General features: G+C 37.7%; 1 protein-coding gene across 4 annotated transcripts in view; it reads right to left on the reverse strand.

The window, feature by feature from the left end:
- Positions 1–25,612, reverse strand: part of LOC102229027 (F-actin-uncapping protein LRRC16A) — a 53,766-nt gene that overhangs the window by 11,760 nt on the left and 16,394 nt on the right. For 2 of the 4 annotated variants that reach the window (XM_023331288.1, XM_014474543.2), the window contains exons 3-23: positions 22,885–22,935; positions 19,898–19,957; positions 17,553–17,674; positions 16,748–16,842; positions 16,478–16,548; positions 16,246–16,319; positions 15,967–16,042; positions 12,236–12,324; positions 11,784–11,878; positions 10,190–10,276; positions 8,860–8,963; positions 7,844–7,921; positions 7,237–7,313; positions 5,860–5,964; positions 5,279–5,348; positions 4,350–4,361; positions 3,437–3,518; positions 3,240–3,339; positions 2,626–2,680; positions 1,047–1,219; positions 629–697 (exon numbers count right to left, since the gene is read on the reverse strand). In XM_023331288.1, the coding sequence (XP_023187056.1) occupies positions 629–697; positions 1,047–1,219; positions 2,626–2,680; positions 3,240–3,339; positions 3,437–3,518; positions 4,350–4,361; positions 5,279–5,348; positions 5,860–5,964; positions 7,237–7,313; positions 7,844–7,921; positions 8,860–8,963; positions 10,190–10,276; positions 11,784–11,878; positions 12,236–12,324; positions 15,967–16,042; positions 16,246–16,319; positions 16,478–16,548; positions 16,748–16,842; positions 17,553–17,674; positions 19,898–19,957; positions 22,885–22,935 (1,745 nt within the window). The remainder of the gene's footprint in view (positions 1–628; positions 698–1,046; positions 1,220–2,625; positions 2,681–3,239; positions 3,340–3,436; positions 3,519–4,349; positions 4,362–5,278; positions 5,349–5,859; positions 5,965–7,236; positions 7,314–7,843; positions 7,922–8,859; positions 8,964–10,189; positions 10,277–11,783; positions 11,879–12,235; positions 12,325–15,966; positions 16,043–16,245; positions 16,320–16,477; positions 16,549–16,747; positions 16,843–17,552; positions 17,675–19,897; positions 19,958–22,884; positions 22,936–25,612) is intronic. The other 2 variants (XM_023331289.1, XM_023331287.1) reach the window with 1 other exon arrangement.

Here is a 25,612-nt window from a genome sequence, read left to right on the forward strand (position 1 = left end):
AAATGGGGCGACACACTGCTGGGAGAATCAGAGCTGCAAAGGGAGGACATGCTTGCATCTGAACAGCCACCAAGAGCTCAGATGCTTGTCCCAGAAATAAATGCAGCCACTTGGGAAGATTCAACATTTAAACAGAAGCATCAAAAAGCCGATATCTGATCTTTTCAGTCCTGATGTTTTTCTTACTCTGATGTGTTTCCCTTTTCCCTCATAGGTTGTATTTTGTCATCTGACAGTTCCCCGTTTGAGACTTTGCCTTTTTCTCCCCTGCCTTCCTTTATTTTCCCTCCTTCCTGTCTATAAGTTTCTCTATTTTTCTTTCTGCTCAGCATGAATGTAGAAGAAATCACTGCTGTAACAGCTAACACAGATATTTTAACCTAGGTAAGAGGTAGAAAAGCTGAGTGATGTTCATCTTTTCACTTGCTGTGCATTTTTTTAAATACACGTTTTTACTCATAACATGTAGGCACAGGCTCAGTGTAACCATGTCAAATATGTTAATTCTTAATCTAGGATAGCTTTATGTCAAGATGCACATTGCTAATTGTAGTCATGAGTAAATCTGTCAGTGAAAACGTTAAGCTGTCATGATTGGTGCATAAAAAGATTTTACAGTACTACTTACTTCTCCAGAGCGGTTGCTACATCCTGAAGGCCCTGAGGGCTGGTGTTGTTTTTATCCCAGATTACAGTCCTGTGGAAAAACAAAACAAAAACAAACAACTCTATTATCACAAAAAATAATGGACATATGGATTTTGAAGCATGGAAGTTATCTAAAGCGCATGCTACATAAGCGTAATTCAACTAAAACTTGAGTTGTGATTCACTTGTATCTTTTAGTCAGTGTAACATTCTGAGTTTGTTACCATGTATTTAAGTCTGTCATACTGTTTTATTGTGCTTATCAATAACCCCTTTAACAATAAAATTTTATGGGAAGCTAGCTGATTGGTCACTGCATGTAGAAGGAATAGTTTGATGAGTCCAAAGCTGACAGACATGTGGGATGGTCTTTTGTTCCTGAACACCCTGGGAGTCACCTGAGTTTCGAGTTGATTTGCAATGCCTTTGCCAGCATCTTGGCTCCCATGTCCCCCATAGCATTGCCGCTGATGTCCAGCCTGGTGAGCGTGGAGTTGCTGCCGAGGGCATTGAGGACGATGGTTAGGTCACTTTTGAGTCTGGAGTCTGCTAAAGACAGAGAGGTGAGGGGCTGGGGTAGAGGGGAAGGAACGATAGGAGGAGGGGAAGACAGAGAACAATGAATCAAATCACAATATCTCTGTCTGAAAAAGCTGCTTGGGAAAGAATAGGCAGTAGGTAGTAGGCTAAAATATTACAGGTGCCAAATAATAAAATTTGTTTTGGCCCTTTAGATAGACTTTCACTGTCCTTTTATACGTAGGAATTTTCACCTGTAATTTCTCAAGGTTTCCTAATATTTTGCAGCACAAGATCATATTAAGAGAATGAGAACTGCACTCACATGACAGACTGGCAGTACCTATAAAGTCAGCATGGCAATGCAGATTAATACTCACTGAGGTGTTGTCTCTACAATAATTCCCTTTTAAAAAACATTGTAGCAATGGAAAATTTTTATATTTTAAAGTTGATGGTACAAATTGGAGTTTTCTCAAAAGTAAAAAAAAAAAAATACAAAAGTGAGCAACACAACAACAAAAATACTGCTATGGGATCAAATGTAACCCCCAAATAAAGCAATTGTCCCTCAAGTGCATTTGTACACTGTAATCTGTCTTTTGATGTTAGCTTTGGAGTAACGGCTTCTTCCTCTCCATGTGGCAATTCAGTTCATGTCGGTGCAGGACTTTGTGTTACTGACAATAATGTGCATCAGCTTCAGGCAGCATCTGCACATGCAAAAACATACCACTGAAATAAAACAATAACTATGTGTGCAACAATGTATTTAACTGTATAATTTTCCAAAAGCCACACAAGCATTTTATCTCAACAAGCAATCACTTCAATGTAAGATCTGGTTGTTAACTGCTTGTACAATGCAGTAACAAAAAAGTGCAACTTGCACATACAAAAAAAGAAATAAGTGCTCTCTTATTTGGTCATTGCTATAATTATTCTTTATTTTAAAAAATCCACATTTTCTTGATGTTCACACACTGAACATCTTTCCATTAACCATATTAATTCACTTTCCATCCATTTTAGTTTCTGTGTAGTTTTGCCAGCTAAAATACCAGTAAAATGACCCCCCCCCTCAACACTAATTATGCACCTGCACCCTCGCTGCATAAGCACCAAGAGAGAAATTGAACTCATTGCACAGAAGGACCATCAATCCATCACGGAGGCGGAGAAAGAAGAGCAGACACCAGAGTAAAACCTGTTACAGCTCTCATTACAAGGTTAGATAAGACAAAGCAGATGGATAGAGGGACTGTGAAAGGTTAGACTAATTCTTTAAGTCTCCATAGGGAGAAGGGCTCATCAAGCGTAACAGTTCCTTGACATGGCAGGTTACACACTCACAACACAAAACCTGTGCTTTTATGGCTTCACTTCAGCATTATCGATCGGTGCACAAAGCTACACTCATGACTCACAGAGAAGAGGGTGGAGAAATTAAATACTTACTGACTCCTCTTCTTGAATCATGTGAACCAGGCCATCCAGTACTGGAGCAAGGTTTCTAATACAAACAAGACAAGAGGGAGGGAAAAAATTGGGGATTTTTTTTTTCTTTTACAAGCAGTGCAATGCAGCAGTTTTAACAAAAGTTGGAGCTTTTTCTACATTTCATCATGTTACAACACAAAATTTCTGTGTATTTTATGTGAAAACTCCCACATAATTTAGCACATAATTGTAAAGTGCACTAATAATTATTTTTAAAAACAAAAATCTGAAATGTAGCCTCCTTTGCAGAACCACGCTTCATTTCAAGCAGTGCAGCAAGTCTTGTTGGGTTATGCTAGGTGACAAGAAAAATGAACTTGTAATAATTAATAATTCATGTTGTAGTAAACATGTTGTAGATTTATTTGCTTTTTTGCTGCTAAAGCTGCAGCAAATAAATCTCGCTGTCACTGTGCTTAGTATGTTTTTAAAGACCATTTGTCCCTTCACTGTTGAATGTCAGAGAGAAAAAATAATCAGATCAAATTTTTATGTCAAGTTTATTTTAATCCTAATCAGTCATACCTCCACTATCAAAATTCATATTCCCACCCCTCCTCCTGCATGCTTACTTGGACTTGATGTTGTTGAAGTTCTTTCCCAAAGACAGGTGTTTGATGGAGCGGTTCTTGGCTAACCAAACAAGAAGAGTGGACAGCTCCGAGTCCAAGCCTAAACAGAGAGATTATTACATTTTTATTGATGTTTTTCAAACATCTTTGGTGATTTTTGACTTAGAAGTACACAAGCATAGGCGTTGCCATCGCACCATTATCTGAAAGATCCAGACTGGAGATGTTTGGGATCTCTGCAATACAACCTTCAAGGATCTGAGAACCACCCGAACGAAGCTGAAAAGAAAAACAAAAAAAGGCAGGGAGAGTTAATGTGTTATTAGGAGACTTATAACATATATTGCAAAGTTTTATAAGTTCACTAAAGAGTAAATGTTTGTACACATTTCAATAACACATAAAACATAAAAATGTGCAAAAAAAAATTAAATGGTGAGATTGGAGATAGTCGACTTTAAGCCTGACTGTCCCCAACTTGTGACGTGTCAGGAACTAAAACGTCAGACCGTTTTATGATCAGTGCACACATCATACTTAACCAGTACGATGTAGGACTAACAACAAAACTGCTCTGTTCCAGTGAGGAGTAAAAGTGCAAGGTCAGAGATGGAAAACACTGCGTGTAAAAGTGAACAGTTATTTATGATATTAAGACATGTCTGTGGGCCAGTCAACATGCAACCAGGGGAAAGAGAGCATGACTTTGGCAGATATTCAGAGAACATGCACAGATATGTTAGCTGTGTGTATCAGATCCTACACACATTTGTTCTAAAATGGAAACTTTTTATTAACTACCTCTCTCACACACTGTTTTGCCATGATTATTCAACATATAAAAACTAGGAAAAACCTTTTGAATGTTTTTTTTCTAAATTACAGTTACTAGAGAAGTCAGAATAAAACTGATAGGGGCAAGTCCTAGTTTTACAAAATCCAGATATGGGAAATTTGCTACAAAGTTGTGGTTTATTCATATAAATACTTTTGTCTAAGATGTAAAAAAATAAATTATGATCGGCAGGAGAAGAAAGTGCTGAAGCAGACGTGCAAAAAAGAGGGAAGAATGAGACATTCATAAATAAGATTGAGCGCATAGATACTTACACAATGCCCAAGCTTACAGAAGCATTAGGAGGAGAAAACAGCATGTCAAAGCCAAGTCAAAGCCAAGCCAGCAATTACCAGCAACGAAACCCACAGATGCTTAATGATCATTCTTGTGTTCAAATACAAAACTCATCAAAGACAAACACACTGGCATGCAAAACATGCTCAGCAGGGAGTAGCAGAAAGGCTGGATTTTTCACACCGTTTTGCTCACTCAGGGCAGCTCAGGGCCGCCTCTGTCGAACGGTTCATTACAGGCTTTGAAAAGGCATCATTTCACCCCGAAGATTCAGTTGGAGAAGATTTTTAGAAGAAGACATCCTGTATAATTTGTATTCATGAGCTATCTTTAGTCATTATGTTCTGCAGCAATCTGTCTCTGTTCAAACAAGGGAGAGAGGAGATGGCAGCAAGCCTTAGTGCATCCTGTGATGAAACAGAGGGAAACTGGACCCCCCTCCTCTCTTTCCCGCCTCCTCCATCACCCACTCCCTGCTGTATGCCAACGAGTCCATTATGCTGCCTCTTGGCACTGCCACTGGCCTGTCAAGTGGTTTTCAAGTGCATCCTAAAAGCTCCATCGCATTGGATGAGAAATACTTCGAAATTGATGAAAACTGGAATCACAAAACTTAAGCTAACAGAAGCAATCAAAAAGAGGAGAGTGCAATAAAAAATACAAACCTTGGTCCCAATGGTTGAGTGTTCTGATTCATCCAACAAAGTTTACATCAACTAGTCAGGTTTAATTATGTGATTGAGCACCAATATTCTCAAATGGATCTAAAAAGCTCTCCTCATATGGACGTGTTAGTGCACCCATCATTTAGACTGGTTTTTATTGACACAAACTGAGCAAATAAACAGGTAATTAATTCATGTAGAATATGAGAGTGATTGTGCGCTGGGTCTTAAAACGGTCTTACCTCACAGCAGCTGAGATCCAGTGAGACATCCTTCAAACTGGGATTACTGGCCAGGCCAAGTAGAAGTGCTCTGTTCAAAGTTTACATGGTGAATGTAAAATGCAATAACTTTAATATACAGAACAAGGGAAATTGAATATTTACAGCGTCAACTTAATATTAGTGTTTATGAATCAGGATTTTTGTTTAAAAACGTTGTTGTATAATAAAAAAACACCCATTGATTAAAAAAAAATCTGTTCAGTATGGAGTTTCTGATCCAATCTTTTGTCATGTTAACACACAAGAAGTGCTTAATTACAAAAAAGAATTGCAAAAAGTTTAACGGTAGAGGTACCAATTAGTGTGGTACACACAATTCACCTAAAAACTAAACAAAGGTTGAGTTACACATGTATTTATTCTAGAGTGAAAATGCCACTTTAATAAAAGATGAATTTAAAAGGCGTAGATCATTACCAGGGATGCTGATAAAAGTAGAAGTTGCTTGTTTGAAATACATTTTTTGAGAATCATCTTAAAGAATTTCAGCTGAGACGTAAGGGAATGAATATGAACTCGTGAATGAATTTCTGTCTCACTTGAGAGCCTCTGGCGGCAGCTTGGTTCCCGACACATTGATGGAGCTGAGAGACGTGGCGCTGCTGAAGAAATGCTTAAATGATGGAGGCACCTCTTTGCCTTTCCTGTGCAACCCAAAAGAAAACAAACAAAATAAAATCAGTATGACCTACAATTTAAACCAGCATCAATATTTCGATGTTCTTTTCATGTAGAAGACACCCGTGACCCAGAGTGTATTTAATTTGTCTTTTACAAAAAAACATCTATCTGAGCTCCACAAACAGTTATACCATGAGAATTTTAATAAATGAAAGCTGCAAAATATGAGGACACAGAGAGAAAAACACGGAGAAACATTGCAGGTTGGCAAAAGCACAAACCCCATACAACATGGGTACTTTCCCTTGCATGTATGATGTAATTTTCCTTGGTAGCCAGCAGGTGTCATACACTAACATGCTCACTGTGATATGGACAGTGGAAGTAGAAAAAGCAGAAAAACAGCAAAAAATTCTCAGTATACAGTTCTATACAGAAAAAAACCCCATCCAGGCTTCAAACACTTTTTTAATCACAAAATTTAAAACTTTACTGAAGTTTAAAAAACTTTGCAATCTAACCTGAATTACCCATTTACTACGATCTACAACTCTTGGGCTTTTCAGATAAGGATTGGTGTATTCTACACTAAATTCACATTCTATGAGATGCAGTTTGTACCTGTGATTTGTAAAGGAAGCTGCAAAAATAATGAGATTCATGGCATTTATGACATTTTAGACCAACAACCTCAAGTGTAGTTCAACATGCATTTGAAGTTTGACAACCAAAATCTGTTTGGTCTGGTTAGATATTTAATCAGTGTACATGTAGTCTGAAAGTAAAAAAAAAACATCACTGATTAAAAGTAAATGTGAAAACCACTGTGATAATAAAGCATTATTAGAAATGTCTGTTTTTGAAAAAGGAAGAAAGGAATAAGATTTCTATTTTCCATACATATCCAGAACTTTAAAATTAGAATGGAAAACCTTTCCATACATTTCAAGATTGTGTAGGAACCCTGGATATCTCTACCAGCTCAAAGACAGCACAACAGCCAGAACAACAAAGAATGATAAAATACAGACTATTCCAGACTGAGATCACATTAAAACATATTCCAGATACTCTATCTAGGACCTTCAGCTGTCTAGTTGTAACCAACTCATAAATCCTTATCAAAAAGGCCCAAATATTTCTATCAAAGTAGGAAATAACAGACTTTGTTCCTCTAGTATTGATCTGGCCAGCTTTTATTTTAACTCACTCGTTTCCCAAGTACTCACAAAACATTTGGAACATACAAATTTCCTCATTCCGTTCAAGCTACTAAAATGTTGATATTTATTCACCTGTGAGGGAAGATGCTTTTGGACACATTGAGAACAGAGAGGTGTTGAGCTGAGCCTCGCAGCAGAGCTGAGCAAACCTGAAACACAACAAAACCTTCACATAACTGCAATGGTCTCTGCAACGTGGTGTTCAAATGACAGCGAGTTTGAACATGTGGGCAGTTTTCATGGTAAAACGGTTTTATTTGTCCACATTTCCATCTGACTGTGAAACGACAAAATATGATTTCAGGCTTAATCGATAATTTCAGTGAATGTATGACAGCTGGCTACATCTCAAACCAATCAATAAGCCGTGGCTGGCTCTCAGACCCACATCAATATATCACCAACACTATTCAGACCACTTCATCGTGCAGTGACCTGCAACAACAAATTGAATGGGTGTGCAAAATTAGATTACACCTCCCACTACAAAGTTATTCATTGGCCAGCAGGTCATTTTCCACGTAGCTACAACCCTAACCACAGGTTATGGTTTACAGAAAGAAATGCTGAAAGTTTTAGGGGTAAGTTCTGCTATGAAATTCTGTTATGATCGATGGAAATATTTGCTCAATACGAATACATTTTATCTAGCTACTTTCTGTTAGTCATGCAGCCTCACCTGATCCAGTGTGCAGTCTGTGTTGGAGAGGTCTAGTGTTGCCAGGCTGTTGGGTTGACCGAGGAAGTTGTAGAAATGCTAGGAACAAGAATAAATAGGCCAAAAATTAAAATGTTTTATCTGGTGGAAAACGGACACTGTACATTACAACAAAAAAAAGCACCTCCCCATCAAGCATCGTCCCACTGTGGGATATTTTTTCACTATTGTTTAGAGTTGATGGAAAGATGGATGGAGCTGAATATATAAAGTGGAATGAGACGGTTTACAGGCTGCAAAAGACTTTATTCTGGTGTGAAAATTCACCATCCAGTTGAAGAAAGACTCTAAACATACAATCAGATCAAAGCACATTCATGTGTTGGGATTGTTTAGTTGAAGTCTAAATTTAAATCTACTTACCAATATGTGGCAAACATCGATAAGTGTTCTTCATATGCTCTCAATTCAACCTAAACCAACTTGTTCTGTATTTTCTAATAAGAATGGGAGCAAATCTCAGTTTCTAGCTGTAGAGACAAAGGGCTGTCAGCTGTGACTGCCAGCTGAATACAAATGTATACCATACTTTTTCCAATTGTACTGGTAATGACTTTTAAAAGCATGCATCATGTCTGTCACATACACACAAGCAAGAACAGTTCATTGTACTATGCTCAGTTCCAGTTTCTCAAAATTAAATCACATTGAATACTAGTGAATTTGCTTTGTGTTCTTTTATAACACAGAAGCAAAATGTTGTATTTTTTGATTTTTAGAGAAAATGGTTAACTATATTTTATCCATTCTCTTTTTTTCCCTCAAACATGCACCTAACTTCTTTCCAAAACTTTGTTCTTGTGTCTGGTGTTACTACTGTGGACTTGTCCAGAGAAAGAACAGATGCACTTCTTATATGCAGGTCACACAAGTCACTGAGCGTTTTCCAACATGCTAGGTATTACTAATGTATTAATATTTGTTTTCTTTTTGACACATATATTTAGTGATCCAGCTTGAGTGGGAGGGTTATTCACCTGCATGTCGTCTCCTCGGAGCATGTTTCCTGAGAGGTCCAGATGGACTAGGCTGCTGGCGATGGATGGGTTGGCACTCAGTGACTGGCAAAGGCTGTTCACCCCTAAAGCCCAAACAGACACAAGCAAACACACAAACACACACAGATAAACAGCCCTGTAGTGTTTGGCTTTATCACTATGCTCAAATCTTCACTTGACATTTCTGAAATCATTTTGAAGGAAATGACAGAGGAAATGAGAAGCAGGTGAAGGCTGGAGACGGGTGTGGTTGTTAACACAAAAGATTCTGAATTTTTATGGTTTTCAAAAGGCAAGTCAATGTCCTGCAACACAAAATCACTTTCTTACATTATATACTTTTAAAAACTCCAAAAACAGAAAGGTGTCTCTGCAGATAATGCATCATTGGATCACTTCAAAAGTGCCCAGTGGTTTACATATTTGAAAAATAAAAGCTGTTTCTATGGCAGCCAGATGCAGCTATGTGTTCAGCCTCTGATTTGTGCCATGTCCATCACATGACTGACAAGCTGATTTGACAAATTTCAGCAGTGATGTCCTGACAGACTGTCAGGTCATAAATCCCGAGACTCTCCCGATCAAGTTAGACAGATGGAAAAGAATATAGCGTGTTGAAAAATAAATAGTTAAAATGATATTTAAAATGTGCTATTAATTCTCTGGGGCCACAGAATATGGACTGAGCCTTTGGCAAGAGAATCAGGCTACAGTTTAGGCAGCACAGGACCTTTCAAACATTCAGAGTGGAAACATGATAGCTCTATCGACTTCCTGAGAGCAGAACATGTTGGCAGTGAATCCCGACAGGCTGCCTGGTACTGAGAACAGGGATGGGAAACATCAGCAATGAAATCTGCATGTAATGTTTGATGACAGACACATTTATTCTTTCTAAACTCTCTGTTGTATGTTCATCCCATTTTGATGAGTGAAAGGACTTCCCATTATGTAAAACGGTGTTTAGTTTAATTAACTAAAGTTAAACGCACCAGAGAACACTCATTATGCAGATAGAAATACACAATACGCTACTTAACAGCTTGTGAACGCAAATCTTCTCCTTCCTTTTTCATCTTGACTCTATTAGTGCTGTAATAAGTCTCAGCAGCAAGTCAGCTGGAGATGCAATCAGACTAATGAAAGATATGAATTGTATCTGGTGTTAAGGGAAATCAAAACAGCAACAATTCAAAATAAAATAATCACAAAACACTACAATTTTATCTATATCAAAACACAGCTTCATTACAAACAACACATTGTCTTCTCTATTGCCACAGCTGTGTAACTGGAAAATTGCACATACCTTTGGGTGAGATTGAGGTTTTGGAAAAGTTTAAATGCTTGAGCCCCAAATGAAGTTTAGCAAACTGCACACCGAGAGCAGAAACACCTGCAGCAAGCAAAAGAACAAACAAACACAAAAACATGTTTATTTTATATCTGTAACAGGATGTGTCAATTACCTTTTAACTTTTAAATGCAAAGTGCTTTAAAGGCTAACTTAACAGGAGTTACATTCATTTTGAGGCATTTAAATTGCTGAATGGCTGTAATTTTGACAATTGCAGGTTCCAACAATAACTGCGATTCCAAACACAAATTAAAACATTGAGTTTCTTTAAACCCAAACTCAGACCCATTCAAAATAATGGACTGCTCGAACCTCAAATTACCTGCAAATTCTGCTGCTATTAAACCCAGGACATTCGTGTTCTTGAGATTTTTAATCTCAATGAATTATTATCGGCTGTACAGTGGCGCAGTTGGTAGCACTGTTGCCTTGCAGCAAGAAGGTCCTGGGTTCGATTCCCGGCCCGGGGTCTTTCTGCATGGAGTTTGCATGTTCTCCCTGTGCATGCGTGGGTTCTCTCCGGGTACTCCGGCTTCCTCCCACAGTCCAAAAACATGGCTGTTAGGTTGATTGGTCTATCTAAATTCTCCCTAGGTGTGAGTGTGTGTGTGAATGGTTGTTTGTCCTGTATGTCTTTGTGTTGCCCTGTGACTGACTGGCGACCTGTCCAGGGTGTACCCCGCCTCTCGCCCGGAACGCAGCTGGAGATAGGCACCAGCAACCCTCCCGACCCCATTAGGGACAAAGGGTGAACAGAAAATGGATGGATGGATGGATGAATTATTATCCTGATTAAATGAATGTAAAAAAAGAAAATCTGAAAAGAATGGTTAAATTTCCAGCTAATATTACCCTGGATGCTTTAAAATGGCTAGAAGATGATTGTGGTTAGTCTGCCAGTTGCTGAGGAAAACAGAGTGAAGATAAATATCTAAGAAAAAATACATTAAACTATTGTCAGAAGGTTTTCATTTTAAGAGGCAAACTAAAGAGCGATGGCTAATAGAAACCTAAATGTCCAAATTAAGTTAAATATGATTTAATTAAATAAATAATTAATTATTGTACCATTTACTACGAATTAATTAAGCTTTATTTAATTAAGTTAAATAAAGCAGTGCATATTACAAATAATGGTGGAAAGATTTTATGAAACTAAATAATAAGGTTTTAGGTTTTACTTCTGTTTTGCTGTTTGGAGATTTGTTCAAATGCAGCCTTTATGTAACACTGTGCTTTGTATTAGATTTTACTTAATATTTTGTCAACTCGGAATATTTTCTCATCACCAACCATAGTGTTACAATTAGTTCTAGGTAAATAACTCCAGCATAGAATATATAAAAAGCAGAATAAAAAAAAGGACTCAGTATTCCTTCTTACGTCTTGCTAGTCGCTACCTTAAATATGAAGAGAGCTAAAGCAGTTTAAAGAATGTAACATAAGAGCAGTGCAGTGAATGATGGTAGAGGCTATGAAAGGCATAAAAGGGAACTTTAAAGCAGCAATGAATCAATCAGCGAGTGGATCAGGACTTTGACTGTACCTCTGTCTTCCAGTGGGTTGTTAGCAAGATTAATGGAAGCAAGTCCTGAGCTGGTGTTGTGGGCCAGGGCAGCAGCGAGCTTCTGGGCAAACTCTCTGCAAGTTGTGAAAGGATTTATTGATAACATATTCTTGGGAAATGCCAAACATTAATTCATCCACGGAAAGACTCAAACGTAAAATGATTAAATATCGATATGAAGTAGAAATGTATAAAAATCACACAAAATTAAAATTAAAATGATCTATTTGTTAATTTATCTGATAGAAAAACATTTCTTCAAAAATTTACTGTTGCATCAAAGCCAAAAAATAAGCTCTAATTTACTTCAAATTATTTTAACTTCAGATTATTCCCTGAATCAAATACTCACGCTTCAACAAACTTGGGCAGAGGATTCTTCCACAATTAAAACAAAGCAGAAACAAAATTTAATTAAACGCATTGCTTACGTTTTGAGTCCTGCGTTGTCCAACACCAACTCCTCTAGTCGACTGGATCGAGACACCACTCGAAGAATCTGCTCACATACGTCTGCAGACTAAAGGCACACAAATATTCAGAACTAGATTATCTGAGTTATTTTTATAAAATGTGTTGTGGGTGTAATAGCGTCTACAGAGTGAGTGGTCAGCTCAGTTCCCCCAGTAGCCAATTCCACCATTTAGTGCCAATCAATGCCATTTTCTCCATTCTGGCTTGTTTTGTAATCTTAAAAAAGATGTACATGAATTTATTTTCATGCATTACTGAGATAGGTAATCATAAACATCGCCAAATCTCACTTGCAATTTAAATAACGTTATGTCCCATTCTGAATTATACCCCATTTCCATTCCTTTTTATTCTGATGCCCATTTGAGCCAGCATACACTTCAGGGAAATATGGCAGATTTTGATCCCTGATCAAACTAGAATGACTAAACATCACTCTGGGATTACTTTGAAATAACTTTGCAATGTGTAAACTATTTGTAGTTCAGACTTTCCTTTCATTGCCTAACTGCATTACCAAGTGACATAATTTCAATATTCATTGCTTTTTGGGTTACTTCGGCACATTCAACAAAATAAAAAAAAAGATAACTCCATCAACACTTAAAAAATAAATAAATAGATGTTAAAATTTGGGGGTTTTTACACTTCAGTAAATTCTATAAAATATCAATAAAATGATTATTTATCGATCCCATGAGATGTAAAACATCAAAACTTGAGACTGACGTGATCAAGGTCACAAGAAAAACTGTGCTGAATCTCTTAGGTTTACATAAATGCAGGCCGATTAAAACTGTGCAGCAGAATGTGAAAAAGAAAACAAGATCTCAATCCTCCACCTGAAGCTGTTCATGTGTGAGAAAGACACATCGGGCAGAGCATACTCAGAGAGGAACAAGTTGCCTCTCTTCTGTGGTCTCAGCACAACAGGAGAAAGCACTCATATTTAAGCAAAATTAAAAATTCAACAGCTGAAAGTCTGAAAACCACCTTGATGTTCACTGACCCACTTCACCGAGTGCTGCGTCATAGCCAGACATGAACTGTGTGACGCATCGATACGCATTCAGAATGACTTCTTTTTATAATAAAAGTTTTTAAGAGTCTAGCAAACAGTTTTCATTATAATGACAGAACTTTACTGGAATGTTGTGTTGTTATTCCTGATTAACAACATCAGCCCTACAAGAACTGCTTCTGTTCGCCTGCTGTCTCAGTGTGGCGGAGACAGGGGACGCATTGTCCAACGCGAGTCAGCAGCGAGGAGGAGAGAAAGACGGGCGCAATAATGGAAAAGAGAGAGAATAACTGGACAGCACAGAAGAAGGGGACTGTTGTTCACACAGCTATGCTGGAGAACCATGAGCATTAAAGAAGCAGAAGGAGAGATGGCAGCAATCTGAGGAGAAATAAAATATGAGTATTGTGGGGGTGAAATGGTGTGAAACATGAGAAAATAGTCAAATGGAAACACAGAGAGGTCCATTCTGCACAGTCGTCACAGCAGCACAGAACAGTGACACTGTCAGCATGTGTATTGTACCATTTTCTCCTCATTAAATACCAGCGTGGTCATGAATTAATGTCCTGACCCGACATCTGGTCAAACTGAACATGCCTCCACAGTTTCTGTCCAATCTTGAGATTGCCAGAAGGCTAGTCCTCTTATCGCTGCAGTTCTCTCATCCTCCCTTCTTATCTCAATTTGGCTCAACATCTTGATCACCCCCCACGACTAATAGCCTGATTGAACTGGGGATGAGCAGCATAATCCTTCGCTGTGAAAGCCTGTCGTGTGTGTGTATGCGTGTGTTGTTTATCTAATGAACAGCACAGAGTTTCCTTATCTGTTTGACTGAGGTGGTCAGAATGTGAGTTGGACTTGCAGCTTTAGGATTTGGTTTTACTCATCTCAGCAACATTTTCTTCTCTCTTCATGTTCGACACATATCTGTTCAGTTTTAGTTATTCCAGATGTAAAATATTAGATTATCAACAGCACTGATATAACACTCATAGTGCTGAACTTCTGTAAGTCTGCAGGATTAATTTGTTCTTGTTTTGGAGACTTAAAAGCTGAAATTTGTGTATTTTCTATCCTTCTTTGAGGCTTCCTTTTCAAACGCTGACTTGTTTTCTTATTCATCTGTCATTTTCTCCCAGGCCTCGCCATTTCTCTGTCTGCTGTGTTACCACTTTTTCTCCCTGCCTGCACTCATCTCCTTGTGATACCCTTACATACATGAAACACCACAGGAAAGGACACAATGACAGCATCCTGGAATTTTACAATTAACTGCTCAATCCAATATCTTTTTAAACAGACAGTTTCGAATGTTTTAATAAAGTCTGCTCAAAAAGAGCTACTTAACACAAGTCAGGCCTTTAAACCTTGCAGAGGCTGGGCAACCACATAAATGGTTTCTAATACTCACACATCTACAAAGGGCTCTGTTATTAGAAGTTTTCTAAAAACCTAAAGGCACATACTGTACATCTGCTGTCTTCAACACTTAAATACTGCACCTGCAAGGACTAAATGGATGGACATATGAACAAATGGATTCATGGTTGGATTCATGAATGGATGGACACGGATGGTTGGATAGATGGAAATAGACATATTTTTCCAATCCATGTTCTCATTTCCTACTTTAATAAACCTGAAAAATACAAGTTCCAAATCTTTCCAGACTGTGTAGGAACCCTGACACAACGATCTGCATACTTTATAGCCATGCAAGTTCATTCAACCAATACTTTATTCTTTAGGACGATCATGGTCATCCACAGTATTAATTAATTAAAATTTAAAGCATATCTACTAAAGAAGGACAGTTACAGCGAGTAAATCCTGGTTGGGTTTTTGATACAGTGATCTTCTGTTCCAGTGAACCAAAATTATGACATGGAATTTCTCTGATTTTTGCATCGTCGAAAACTGTCTGCACCTCATATGAGTGAGGCGCCAACGCTCATGCTAAATTTGTGCTGCCACAAAGGACTAGTCAAACATATGCCTGCAGGAACCACTGCTCCTTCAATCTCCACATAGCATGGTGAGGGACGGCTTTTTAAGTTTCAATAAAAGGGAGGAAATGTCTGTGACGGAGGTGTGAGGTAATTGTTTGGACAGAGGAAGCTGCGTGTGGTAATTTGTGAGACTGAGAGAAGCGTGGAGATGCTGAGTTAGTAATGGAGTGATGAACCAGGAGTGGGGGTGGGAGGGAAACAGCCTCAGACATTGAACCCCTTTGTCTCATTTGGATTAGGAGTCTTATCACACAAGAACATTTGGACTGATCCTCAGTCAAAACACTGCAGGGGAAGACAGAAAAAAACAAATATTCTCTACAGACAGACAGGTTCAGCTATGCACAGTCCAACACAGAAGAAGAAAGAGATGAATATAAAAATCACACATAGAGGGAAACATAGAAAGTAACCTAGACTAGAAAATTATAGAAAAACATGGAAATGAATTAAGGCATTGAAATGGTAGAATTGGTCTACACTTTTCTTATTAAAAAGTGCATTTTTAAATAAAAACATATACACTGCCAGCAGCCTTGACTCTGTGTAGTACACTACCTCTACACATTATAATAAAACTGTGATGCTCTTAATAAATAAAAACATAAACAGGAAAGGACAAGAATGATTGTTGATGTTAGCAGGTACTGACCAGTTTGTAATCCTTGGTAGACAGCTTGGTGAACCACTGGTTGAACTCCAGGACTGCTATTATAGCTACCAGATCCCTGATGACGCACAGAGGAGCCAGCAGTGAATTTTTCTTAGAAATACCATTCAGTATTGACATACTTGCTTTTGCTTATTAATGGTGCAAACTATTAATCTTATCCCTCCAGAGAATATCAATTTTATTTTGTGCAAAATGTTATGTTTTCAACAAAAATAACCTACATTTTGATCAGTAAGACTAAAGAAAGACAATAATGACCTGTTCTCTAGATGGCTGAAGTCCTGCAGGTTGAGTTCTCTGCTGTCTTGTGTCAAGTAGATGGTGTCAACATCCTGCAGAGGAAACATTCAATAATACATTCAACCTTAGTGTTGTTGCACTCATATTCATCAAAAGACGGCATGCAGTTTTATGTAGCCAGTAGAAAAACAAGACAGATGCACAGCTCTAATGTGAAACTATACCAAAAAAGACAGTAAGCCACACTTACCCACTGCACTTCTTCTCTGTAAGGTAGTCCTAACCAGTCACACACACATCTGTACATCTGGGAAAACCCACCTACAGGCAGAGAAAGAGACACAGAGACCCATAGTTATATAAGGTGGAGTGACTGATATAGTCAGAGTTCATCTGGCCTTGTGCAGGGAAAGATAAACACTAGCAGCAACTAGTAGGGGTGTTATATTAACACACACTCACTTCTTAATATTATGTTTTAAAGCCTGACAGCAATTAAGGTAAAGTGTCAGGATCCTACCACAAGGTCCAGGTTCAGCAGGCTTGTTTTCCCACAGAGACTGCAGGTAGCTCAGTCGGTCTGGAGGCTCCATGCAAAGCTTCTTCATCACTTTACTGACGAGAGAAGTGAAAACGTTTAGCTCATTCATTTTTGTGTTGCAGCAGATGAAAGCCTCAGAAATTATCCATTGCTGTAGATAAAAGAGGGATTGCTGAACTACTTTTGCAATGCTGCAAAAAAAGACAAATTTGCTAATGGTTTAATTGAATACTTATCATCTAAAGTTCCCACATTTATTTAAAAAAAATTTAAGATCAACGCTAAGGCATATTACATAATGCTCATTAGATTAGAACGTCATTACTCAGCATTTTGAAAGACACTTGCCCTGTTTAAACATCAGATTTAATTTGAGTTTAGCTTAGTTAAATATTTCTGTGAGCATAAATCCAATGTTAAGATTGGATTTTGAAATGATGAGACTTATTAGATGAGACTAATGGCACCTTCAACACCTTCAGAAAGGAGACATCAGCTTCCTTCGAGTCTGTCAGAGGTTTAAATGGGTCATTAAAGTACCTGCAGAAGCATTTTACTACTGTAAATATAAAACTTCATACATGGACAATCAGAAAAATTATACATGCATGCAAAAGTTTAACCTTCTTGGGTTTTGTGCAAGGAGAAAACTCAAGTGCTGAAATGACCCACTGAGAATACAAAAGAAGGACCTTTGTAGAATCATTGTTTTTGGACTAATGAGTCTAAAAATGTATCATCTGACATATAGAGAAACACAGAAATCTGTACTGACTACACTTACCTGGGTGGCAAACCAGGACATATCCTGAGCAGACAGTTTCCTACATGAGCGACCACATCATTCACCTCCTCTGTGGAGAGCAGCTTCACTGAGAACGAGCCTCGCTCATACTCTACCAGTAGCTAAAAGCATAAATTGATAATGAATGATCAATACAAGTCAGTAAAGAAAAAAAAACTGTTCATAAAGCTGACCCCATAGACTGTCTTTGCCCTTTATGCTTGTCTTTTTTATTGTTGATCTGAAGAATTAGTTTGGGAAACATGAGCAAGAACATATTCTTGTTTTATTCAATTATCCCTCTTTTCTCAGTCCAAATGTCAGATTATTTTTTTTATGAGACTTTAATGATTTCTATATTTTGTTGGGATTTTTAAAAAGTATTTTACTGCAAATTAGCTTAGTCATGGTTTTTTTCATTAACACAATTAAGGATTTATTAGATATAGGCAGGGGCTTAATAACATAACCAAGTCTGTTAACCATTGCAGTCTTCACTGCAATTATGCAAATGCTGATATACTGACACACATGCTTCCTCTGTGGGCCGGAATTAGCATATTTCTTCCTGGCTGGGACACAGGAGACCCTCAGTCAAATTATTCAGAGAACTGACAGTCAAAATGAGCAGGACAGGGGTACAGCTGCAGAAACAGGATTGTCTGTGACAAATTATACTCTGAATGTTGCTTCTGCTGACTTATAGCTTACTCGCTCCAGTCAAAAAGCCTTTGGGGGCTCAGCCTAGATATGTCTGCTATTAATGAGTTTTAAGGATTACAGAAGGATTCAGATATTGTAAGGGTGTGTTTCTGGATTTGTCCATTTTATCTCCTCATTAAAAATGTGTTGAGATTTTAAGGACGATCTTCCAAGCAGAGTTGGAAGACTTAAGAACGTTTTAAAGCAAACACTCGTTCAGATGATTTGCATCTAGAACTTTAATATGTTTGTGCTTTTTCCAATGACAAGCCAAAACATTACAATTTGACACAAATGACAACAATGTCTGATTTTCTTCCTAGCACCAAACCAGGTCAGGGATAAATTGAAGCGTGATTAGGCTGCCATATAAGCTCAGAATGAAGAACATGATGATTAGATCTGAGCAGCATCAATTCCCAATCACACAATTTACAGGAGCTGCTGCAAGTAGCATGTGTGCAGGAACTCTGTGCCTGAGACTTGAAGAGCTTCAATTTAGAAACCAGCACACTTTTATAAGTTTTTCCAGAGGTAGTGTTTATTTTTTGCTTCCTTTTTTCATACAATACTCCTGAGATTTGTCATTGCAGGGGTTATTTCAGTCATTATTACATTCTCTGCTAGTTTTACAACAACTGGAGCCATAAATATGACATTTCCAGTTTTGCAGGTACATATTTAGTACATTTGACATCCTTTGTACTACACAAATAAGTAGTACATATATGTAGTAGCAGAAGTACTTCAAGTCCAGAGTTCACGTATTCAGTCCCCTTTACTGAGATACCCCTAAATAAATCTAGTTCAACCAACAACTACATTATCAAGTTGCCTAAGTAGTAAATAGTAGTGGTGTAAAAGTACACATATTCATGCCAAAAATATCTGGTGCAACCCTATTGGTGGGGTATGTATAACAATTTAAGAAAAATAAAAAGTAAAAAAAAAATCATATATTAATTTCTGTTGATTGAAGGGTAATATAAATTCACTTTATACAAAAGTAGCTGGTCAGAATTGACGTTAAGACAAATTTAGCAATTTAATTGGAATCCTGAAGGAAAATCTGCTGCAAAAGATTTGGGTTGGAAGTTCAACCCAAATCAGCACGACGGTAGTGGTAAACAAACAGCAAGGGCTTCTTGTGTTAGAATGGCCCAGTCCAAGCCCAGACCTGAACCCCACTGCAGTAAGGATCAAAAATTGCTGTTCAAACATACTCTCCATCCAATTAGTCTGAGTTTGAACTATATAGCAAAGAAGAATGGGCAACCATGTAAATGTAGATGTTCAAAGTTGGCAAATAAAATAAATACTGTAATAATAAAATATTATTTAGAGTTGTAAATACTGTGGAAGGCCTGCATACAAGTATACAGCACAATTTACTGATTTCTATCATAAAATCTTAAGTATGTGATTGTAAAATGATAAAATTTGAAAGAAATTAAGGGGTATGCAAGCCACACAAAATTAGGCTTAGCTTACCTTGTGCCTATAATATACTTAAAAAGACTAATGCACCCACTTTTAAACGACAACCACTGTCTCCAATAAGCCATTTTTCTTCTACTCTATTTATATTTCCAAAAATGTAAAACCCTTTTCAATATTTTATTCTTATAGGTAATGCGCAATACCTGGGTCGGCTTGCTGGAAGCTATTCCCTGGATCTCCAGATAATTAAAGGAGTGTTCCACCTGCAAAAAAAGAAAGAAACGAGATGGAAAAAAACTTATGAAATCAGACAAAGAAAGGAGCAATGGAAGAGACATAAAACAGATCTGATACATTCAGCAAGAGTTCAGCAATAGTTTATTCACTAATTTCATTCAAAAAGTATGTTTCTTTTCAAATGGGTTTGATTTTTGATGCATATACATAAAATGTGACTATAGTCACTTTTACTGTCAAAACAAATCATTATATATATATAGTTTATAATTTGTTCAGCATTGCCATTTCCAAGCAAATAAAAATCCACTCTTGCATTAACATATTTTATTTCTGTTTAAATTGCATTTTAGGGCAGATAAAAGTAGAAGGAAAAACCTCATTGCTTATACTTCCACATCTAAAAAGAGACCAAAATAAGTCGTTTTATGTGAGACGGGTATCCTGCACACAGCCACAGTGAGCACAGTTTTCCACCGCTTCTTCCTCTTTCAGAAAGGCGAACAGCAGAGAGCCTGAGGGCAGGCCAGGCATCGAGACCAGACTATTCCAGGTGGGAGCTCTGTTTCTCAGGCTTGGCACAGAGATGAGAGAGAGGAAGAGGATATTCAGTCTGTCTACTGTCTCACTACAGTATGGAGTGTGTATGTGTGTGTGTGTGTGTGTATGCCTTTTTGTTCCCAATGGCTTTGAACACACTCTTGAATATATAAACAACAAGATTTTTTCCATTTCCATTTGGAAAATAGATGCCCGCTCATTGATTTCCATTCTATGGAATCATCTATAATCATTTCAAAGAAGGAAATAATTAAATACACAAATGATACAAGGCTAAAATCCCAAAGAAATAAAGCTAAGTTTGTGACATATGTTGCCAAACACACACATAAAGGAGTTAGGCTTCATGTTTTCACATTAGATTGTGTAGCCTTTGAAATGACAAAAAAAAAAAAACTGTGGGAAGATAACCTTATTGACTGCTACTTGCTTCTCTGTCACAGTTCATTCCACATGAGCAGAGGCTTAAAGGCTGCATATATTTACCTCAGTGAATATAGTACAATGTAAAGCTTAAATTATGGGCCTCAGTAGACACCAGCTAAGTGTGTGTCAGGTGTACATTACAGGTTTCTGGATATCAATAGATTTCTAGTTGTGACTGTGCTGTTACTACTTTGCCTGTGAGAAAATCATTGCTCGATGACCAAAGTTCATCGGCAAAACTTGACATACCCACTGGTTTCTACCAACACTTTAATCTTCTGCTACACAAACTATAATTACAGGCAACTGTTGGACTTTGGTGTGACACAATAATATACAATAAACCTTAGGCATGGATTTTTAATTGTTTTATTTGCAATTTCATCTACTTCTGCTTTCTGATGGCTGGACAGCTCTTACTGAAGTCAATATGGTGATAAATCCAAGCTAACAAGTGACTACAATGTCACACTGGGAGCTGTGTGGAGGAACCAAATGCTGTTTGGTCAGTCGTCCACTATCCATCTGTCAGCTTAGTAGCTCATCTTCTTTATGTCTGTTGTGGTTTCAAGTATCTCTTTTCATTTAGGTTTCATTGGCTGATATAAAAAGATTGGTTGTAACAAATCATTTAACATAATTTTAGGTTTTATTGCTATGCTTTAAAGTATATCTTAGCATATCTGTTTTGCTGCATCGCTTTGAAACTGTTTCAGATTTTTTCCAATAAAGAAAGAAACATGGAATAAAACTTATTCAGAATCAGTCACTAAGCAGCAACACACCAAAAACAGAAATGAAAATGCCAAAACTATGATTAAAATATTGGTAGTGTTTATCTGTGGTTTCCCTTACTCGGTGCCACTAATAAGTTTCATGACAATATGAAAATGAGATGTTTCAATCCAAAGACAAAGGATGTAAATTGAACATAAATCTATGTGAAAAGAACTTTACCCATTCATTTATTTAACTTTTAAGCAAAAGTGTAGTGAATGAAGTTTGAACACATGAATATTTTTTGACACCGAGTTTTCATTCTTCTATGCATAGCCAAACCTGGAAAATACTAAAAGGAAGTTCCAGATTTTTCCAGACCCTGGCATAAAAAACAAACAAAGAGGGGGGAAGAAGGAAGAAAACATGAATGATTATGTGAGAGAGAAACAGCCTGTGTGAATGCTGCAGAGCAGTCACAGACTGTTAAGCCCCAAAGCTTTTTACAAGAGGAGCCAAATCATCAATCTAAGAAACTCGCACAGGAAAACCCGCTGAGAAGAGAATAAAAGGAGCTACAGGCAGTTTTCAGCTCTGAATTTACAGCCAGGAGCAAACTGAGTTTCCATACTGAAACATAGCAAGTCAATACTGAAGCTTTCTGCTTCCAAAATCGATGAATTCCCTCAGCCTCAAAAGACTTAAATAGATTGGATAAATTCTAATATTTTTGAGCTTTTATAAGCCGACCAAACAGTAAACAGTCAGGGATCAGCGGTCATCTTGGAGTAGCAAGAAACTTCCAAGTTCAAATCTTTTTGCATGGAGTTTGGATATTCCATCTGTGCATGTGTGGGTTCTCTCAGGGTACTCCAGCTTCCTCCCACAGTCCAAAACATGGCTGTTGTGTCAAGTTGTCTTCTGGTCAACAGGTATGAGTGTGTGTCCATGTTGGTCCTCTGTGCTGCCCTGTGATGGGCTCTCGACTTATCCATGGTGTACCCCGCCTCTCGCCCAATGACCACTAGACATACTGTAGGTACCAGGTTAGATCTCCTTTAAACGTATCTTTGAATAAATTGTTTATTTAATTGAAAAAAGTATCAACTAATGTTTTTTTCATGACTAACATGAGAGAGTACGTTGTGACCAAAATGATTTTAGTTCAGCATGGTATAATTAGTGCATTCCACTGGAGTTTTTTTTTTTTTTTTTTAAATAAAGACGATACCTCTGCCATCTTTCTTACCTTGGCTGGAATGCGTGCTGTTAGGAGGTAGGCTCGGTGAGTCGCAAGAGCCTAAGAGAGAACAGAGGGATTAATGAGTGTGTCGCAGGAGATGTATATAATTAGCAGCTTTAAATACCCTCTGCGAAACAAGAACAAGAAAATCACAAGGAACACAGAGGAATGTCCCGCTGACTCAGAGAGCAGCAGACACAAACATTTCCATAAAAAACACAAAACAAGGACGAACGGGGAGGATTTTAACTCAATGCATTAAACCAGTAACTTCAGAAGCTTTTTAAACTTTGTTAACCAAATAAAATCCCTTAAACACCACATCTTAGTGATGCATTGACAGATGCATCACTCTGTCAATGCACTTTTTGAAGATTTCACCTGCTGACCAGAGAATCTGGAGCCAAGGTAGAAGAAATTAAGGACTCATCTACTGAAACATCATGACTTACACAATGAATGTAAGTGATTTTTATTCATAAACAAAGGTACAGTCATAATTTTTTTTTTAAATAACATCTTAAAGAAAGAAGGTATATACCTTGACCTGTAACTATAAGCAATCAGAGGGAGATTTTCACCAATTTGACAGAATACTTGTGATGGTCAGCAAACACAACTCCCAGAAAAAGCTGGAACAGCAATCTCTGTTAAATATCTGAAAATAATTTCAACAAATGACTGTGTTCGAGCATGCCACGTTGAGTAAGACACATTTAACTTCCAGTTATCAGCAAAACACCAGCCAGAAGTAGACTTCTACTTCTACTGATGCCTGGGAGAAAGAATACATGGAAGGTGGTTTTCAAAGAAAAACAAGGAAGAAAGTGTGTAAAAGAGATGAAGGGCAAAATTATCTGAACAAATCCAGCAAAGAGAAGAGAGGCAAAGCAAAAACATAAAGCAACGATTGGATTCAAAAAGCCCAGAAAGTGCCATTATTTCTAAAAGATGTGAAAGAATGAAGCAGAAGTGTGTGAACTAAGGCTAAAAAAAGGATGACAGTGATTTCTAGCCCTGTGTGGGTCAGCTCCACAGGCAGCGTTTGCATGTTTTGATGTGATGGAGGCAGACAGGCAGGCCTGTATGGCCAAAGATAACCTCTTCTAAAGAGCAAGAGTCACGACTGGTTTGCTCAGCCTTTCCTCTCCGTGCACTACGTCTCATTCCTGCACTGTGGACCTTGCATGCTGTGTGGCTGCAAGGAAAGGGAATCTGACAGTGCAAGATGATATCCAACACCAGATTGAAATGTAAATAAGCCTGCTAAATTATCACAAAATGAGCGTGTCAGTTTGGACAATAACAAAAATTTTTGTTTCTTTGTTTTTCTTTTTTCTTTTAACAGGTGTAGTTATCTGGCAGGTCATTCACATGTTTAATGATAGATTTACTCTGATATCATTTAGCCAGAAAAAACATCTGACATTTGCACTTTTCATCTTTAAACTTTTTTAAATGTTTGGCAACTACATTTGCAATTGAATTCAAAAACAAAAAAAAAGAAAGAAATGGATGCAAAACTAATCAGTAGACCTTCATAATCTTCATCTCTCCTTTAATAAACAAAAATTATTTTCAATAAATGTTGGTTGAAGTACTGACGTTCTGAGTAATAATGCATTTGATGGACACAGAAACAAAAATATTTTCCTTCTTGTTTTTAGTTTTTTTTGCATATCTATTTGCTTTTGAACCATTCACTTCTTCATGCATGTTATAAGCATTTATTTTGCTGTTTTACAAAGCACTCATATAAATTAGAATATGATGTCGGGATATGTGAAGCTCAGCGGAAAAGCTTTTTGACAATCATTTGTCAGGTTTAAGCTGTGTGTTATTGAAAGGACACTGAAAACTAAGACAAATAATGTTCTCTGAGTCGTTTGTAAAAGCGGCGCCAAATCTAGTAGAAAAATGCAAAGGTGTTTTAAAGATTGTCCCAATTTACACAAAAACAAACATAACCCTAAACTGTATCCAATCTTTACTCAACATAAGCTGCAATAAAGCTAATTCTGCTTTCTGATGAATTTACAATTTTTATGCATTTATTAGATAGGTAAATAAAACCAAATTCACCAACTTCAATCAGAAGCCAACTGATTGGCATATCAATATGAACCATTTATAATTACATTTTTGGACATCAAGTCTCACAACAAGTAGACGAGTAGTGTCATTTGTTGTAGGAGGTACGATCATTGCTTGAGAACATTAACAACAATAGAAACTAACTTGTTTAAATGTTGTATTTCCTTCCGATGAATTTGCCATTACAACTCATGATTTTCTCCAGCTTGCCAACGTCCTATCATTTCCCTCAATGCATGACTGTCCCACTGCACTCTTCCAGCACAGGGCTCTCTCCATCTGCCCTTTCAAAGGGACAAAGGCATTACAGTCCGTGAACCCCCCCTTCTACCTCTCTCCATCTCTGCTCACTATCTTAAGTGGATTTAAGCCTGGAGCCTTCCTCCGTCAGTGATTTCACGGTGACCAGCTCTGCGCCCTCAGATACACTCACACAACCAGATGGCAGCAGTACTGGAGCATGTGTACTCGGCTGAGGAGAGCATCTGCCATTACTCTCTCTCACTCGCTGTAATGCACACAATCTACCACACACTGGTGGCTTACATACAAAAGTACTGCCACCGGCTGTACAGTACCATTTGTCTTGTTGGCCTGCAGCACAGAGAACACACAAACACTGACACGGAGATGAACCGAT

Source organism: Xiphophorus maculatus, chromosome 3 (genome assembly GCF_002775205.1).
Source record: "Xiphophorus maculatus strain JP 163 A chromosome 3, X_maculatus-5.0-male, whole genome shotgun sequence".
Classification (NCBI taxonomy): Eukaryota; Metazoa; Chordata; class Actinopteri; order Cyprinodontiformes; family Poeciliidae; genus Xiphophorus; species Xiphophorus maculatus.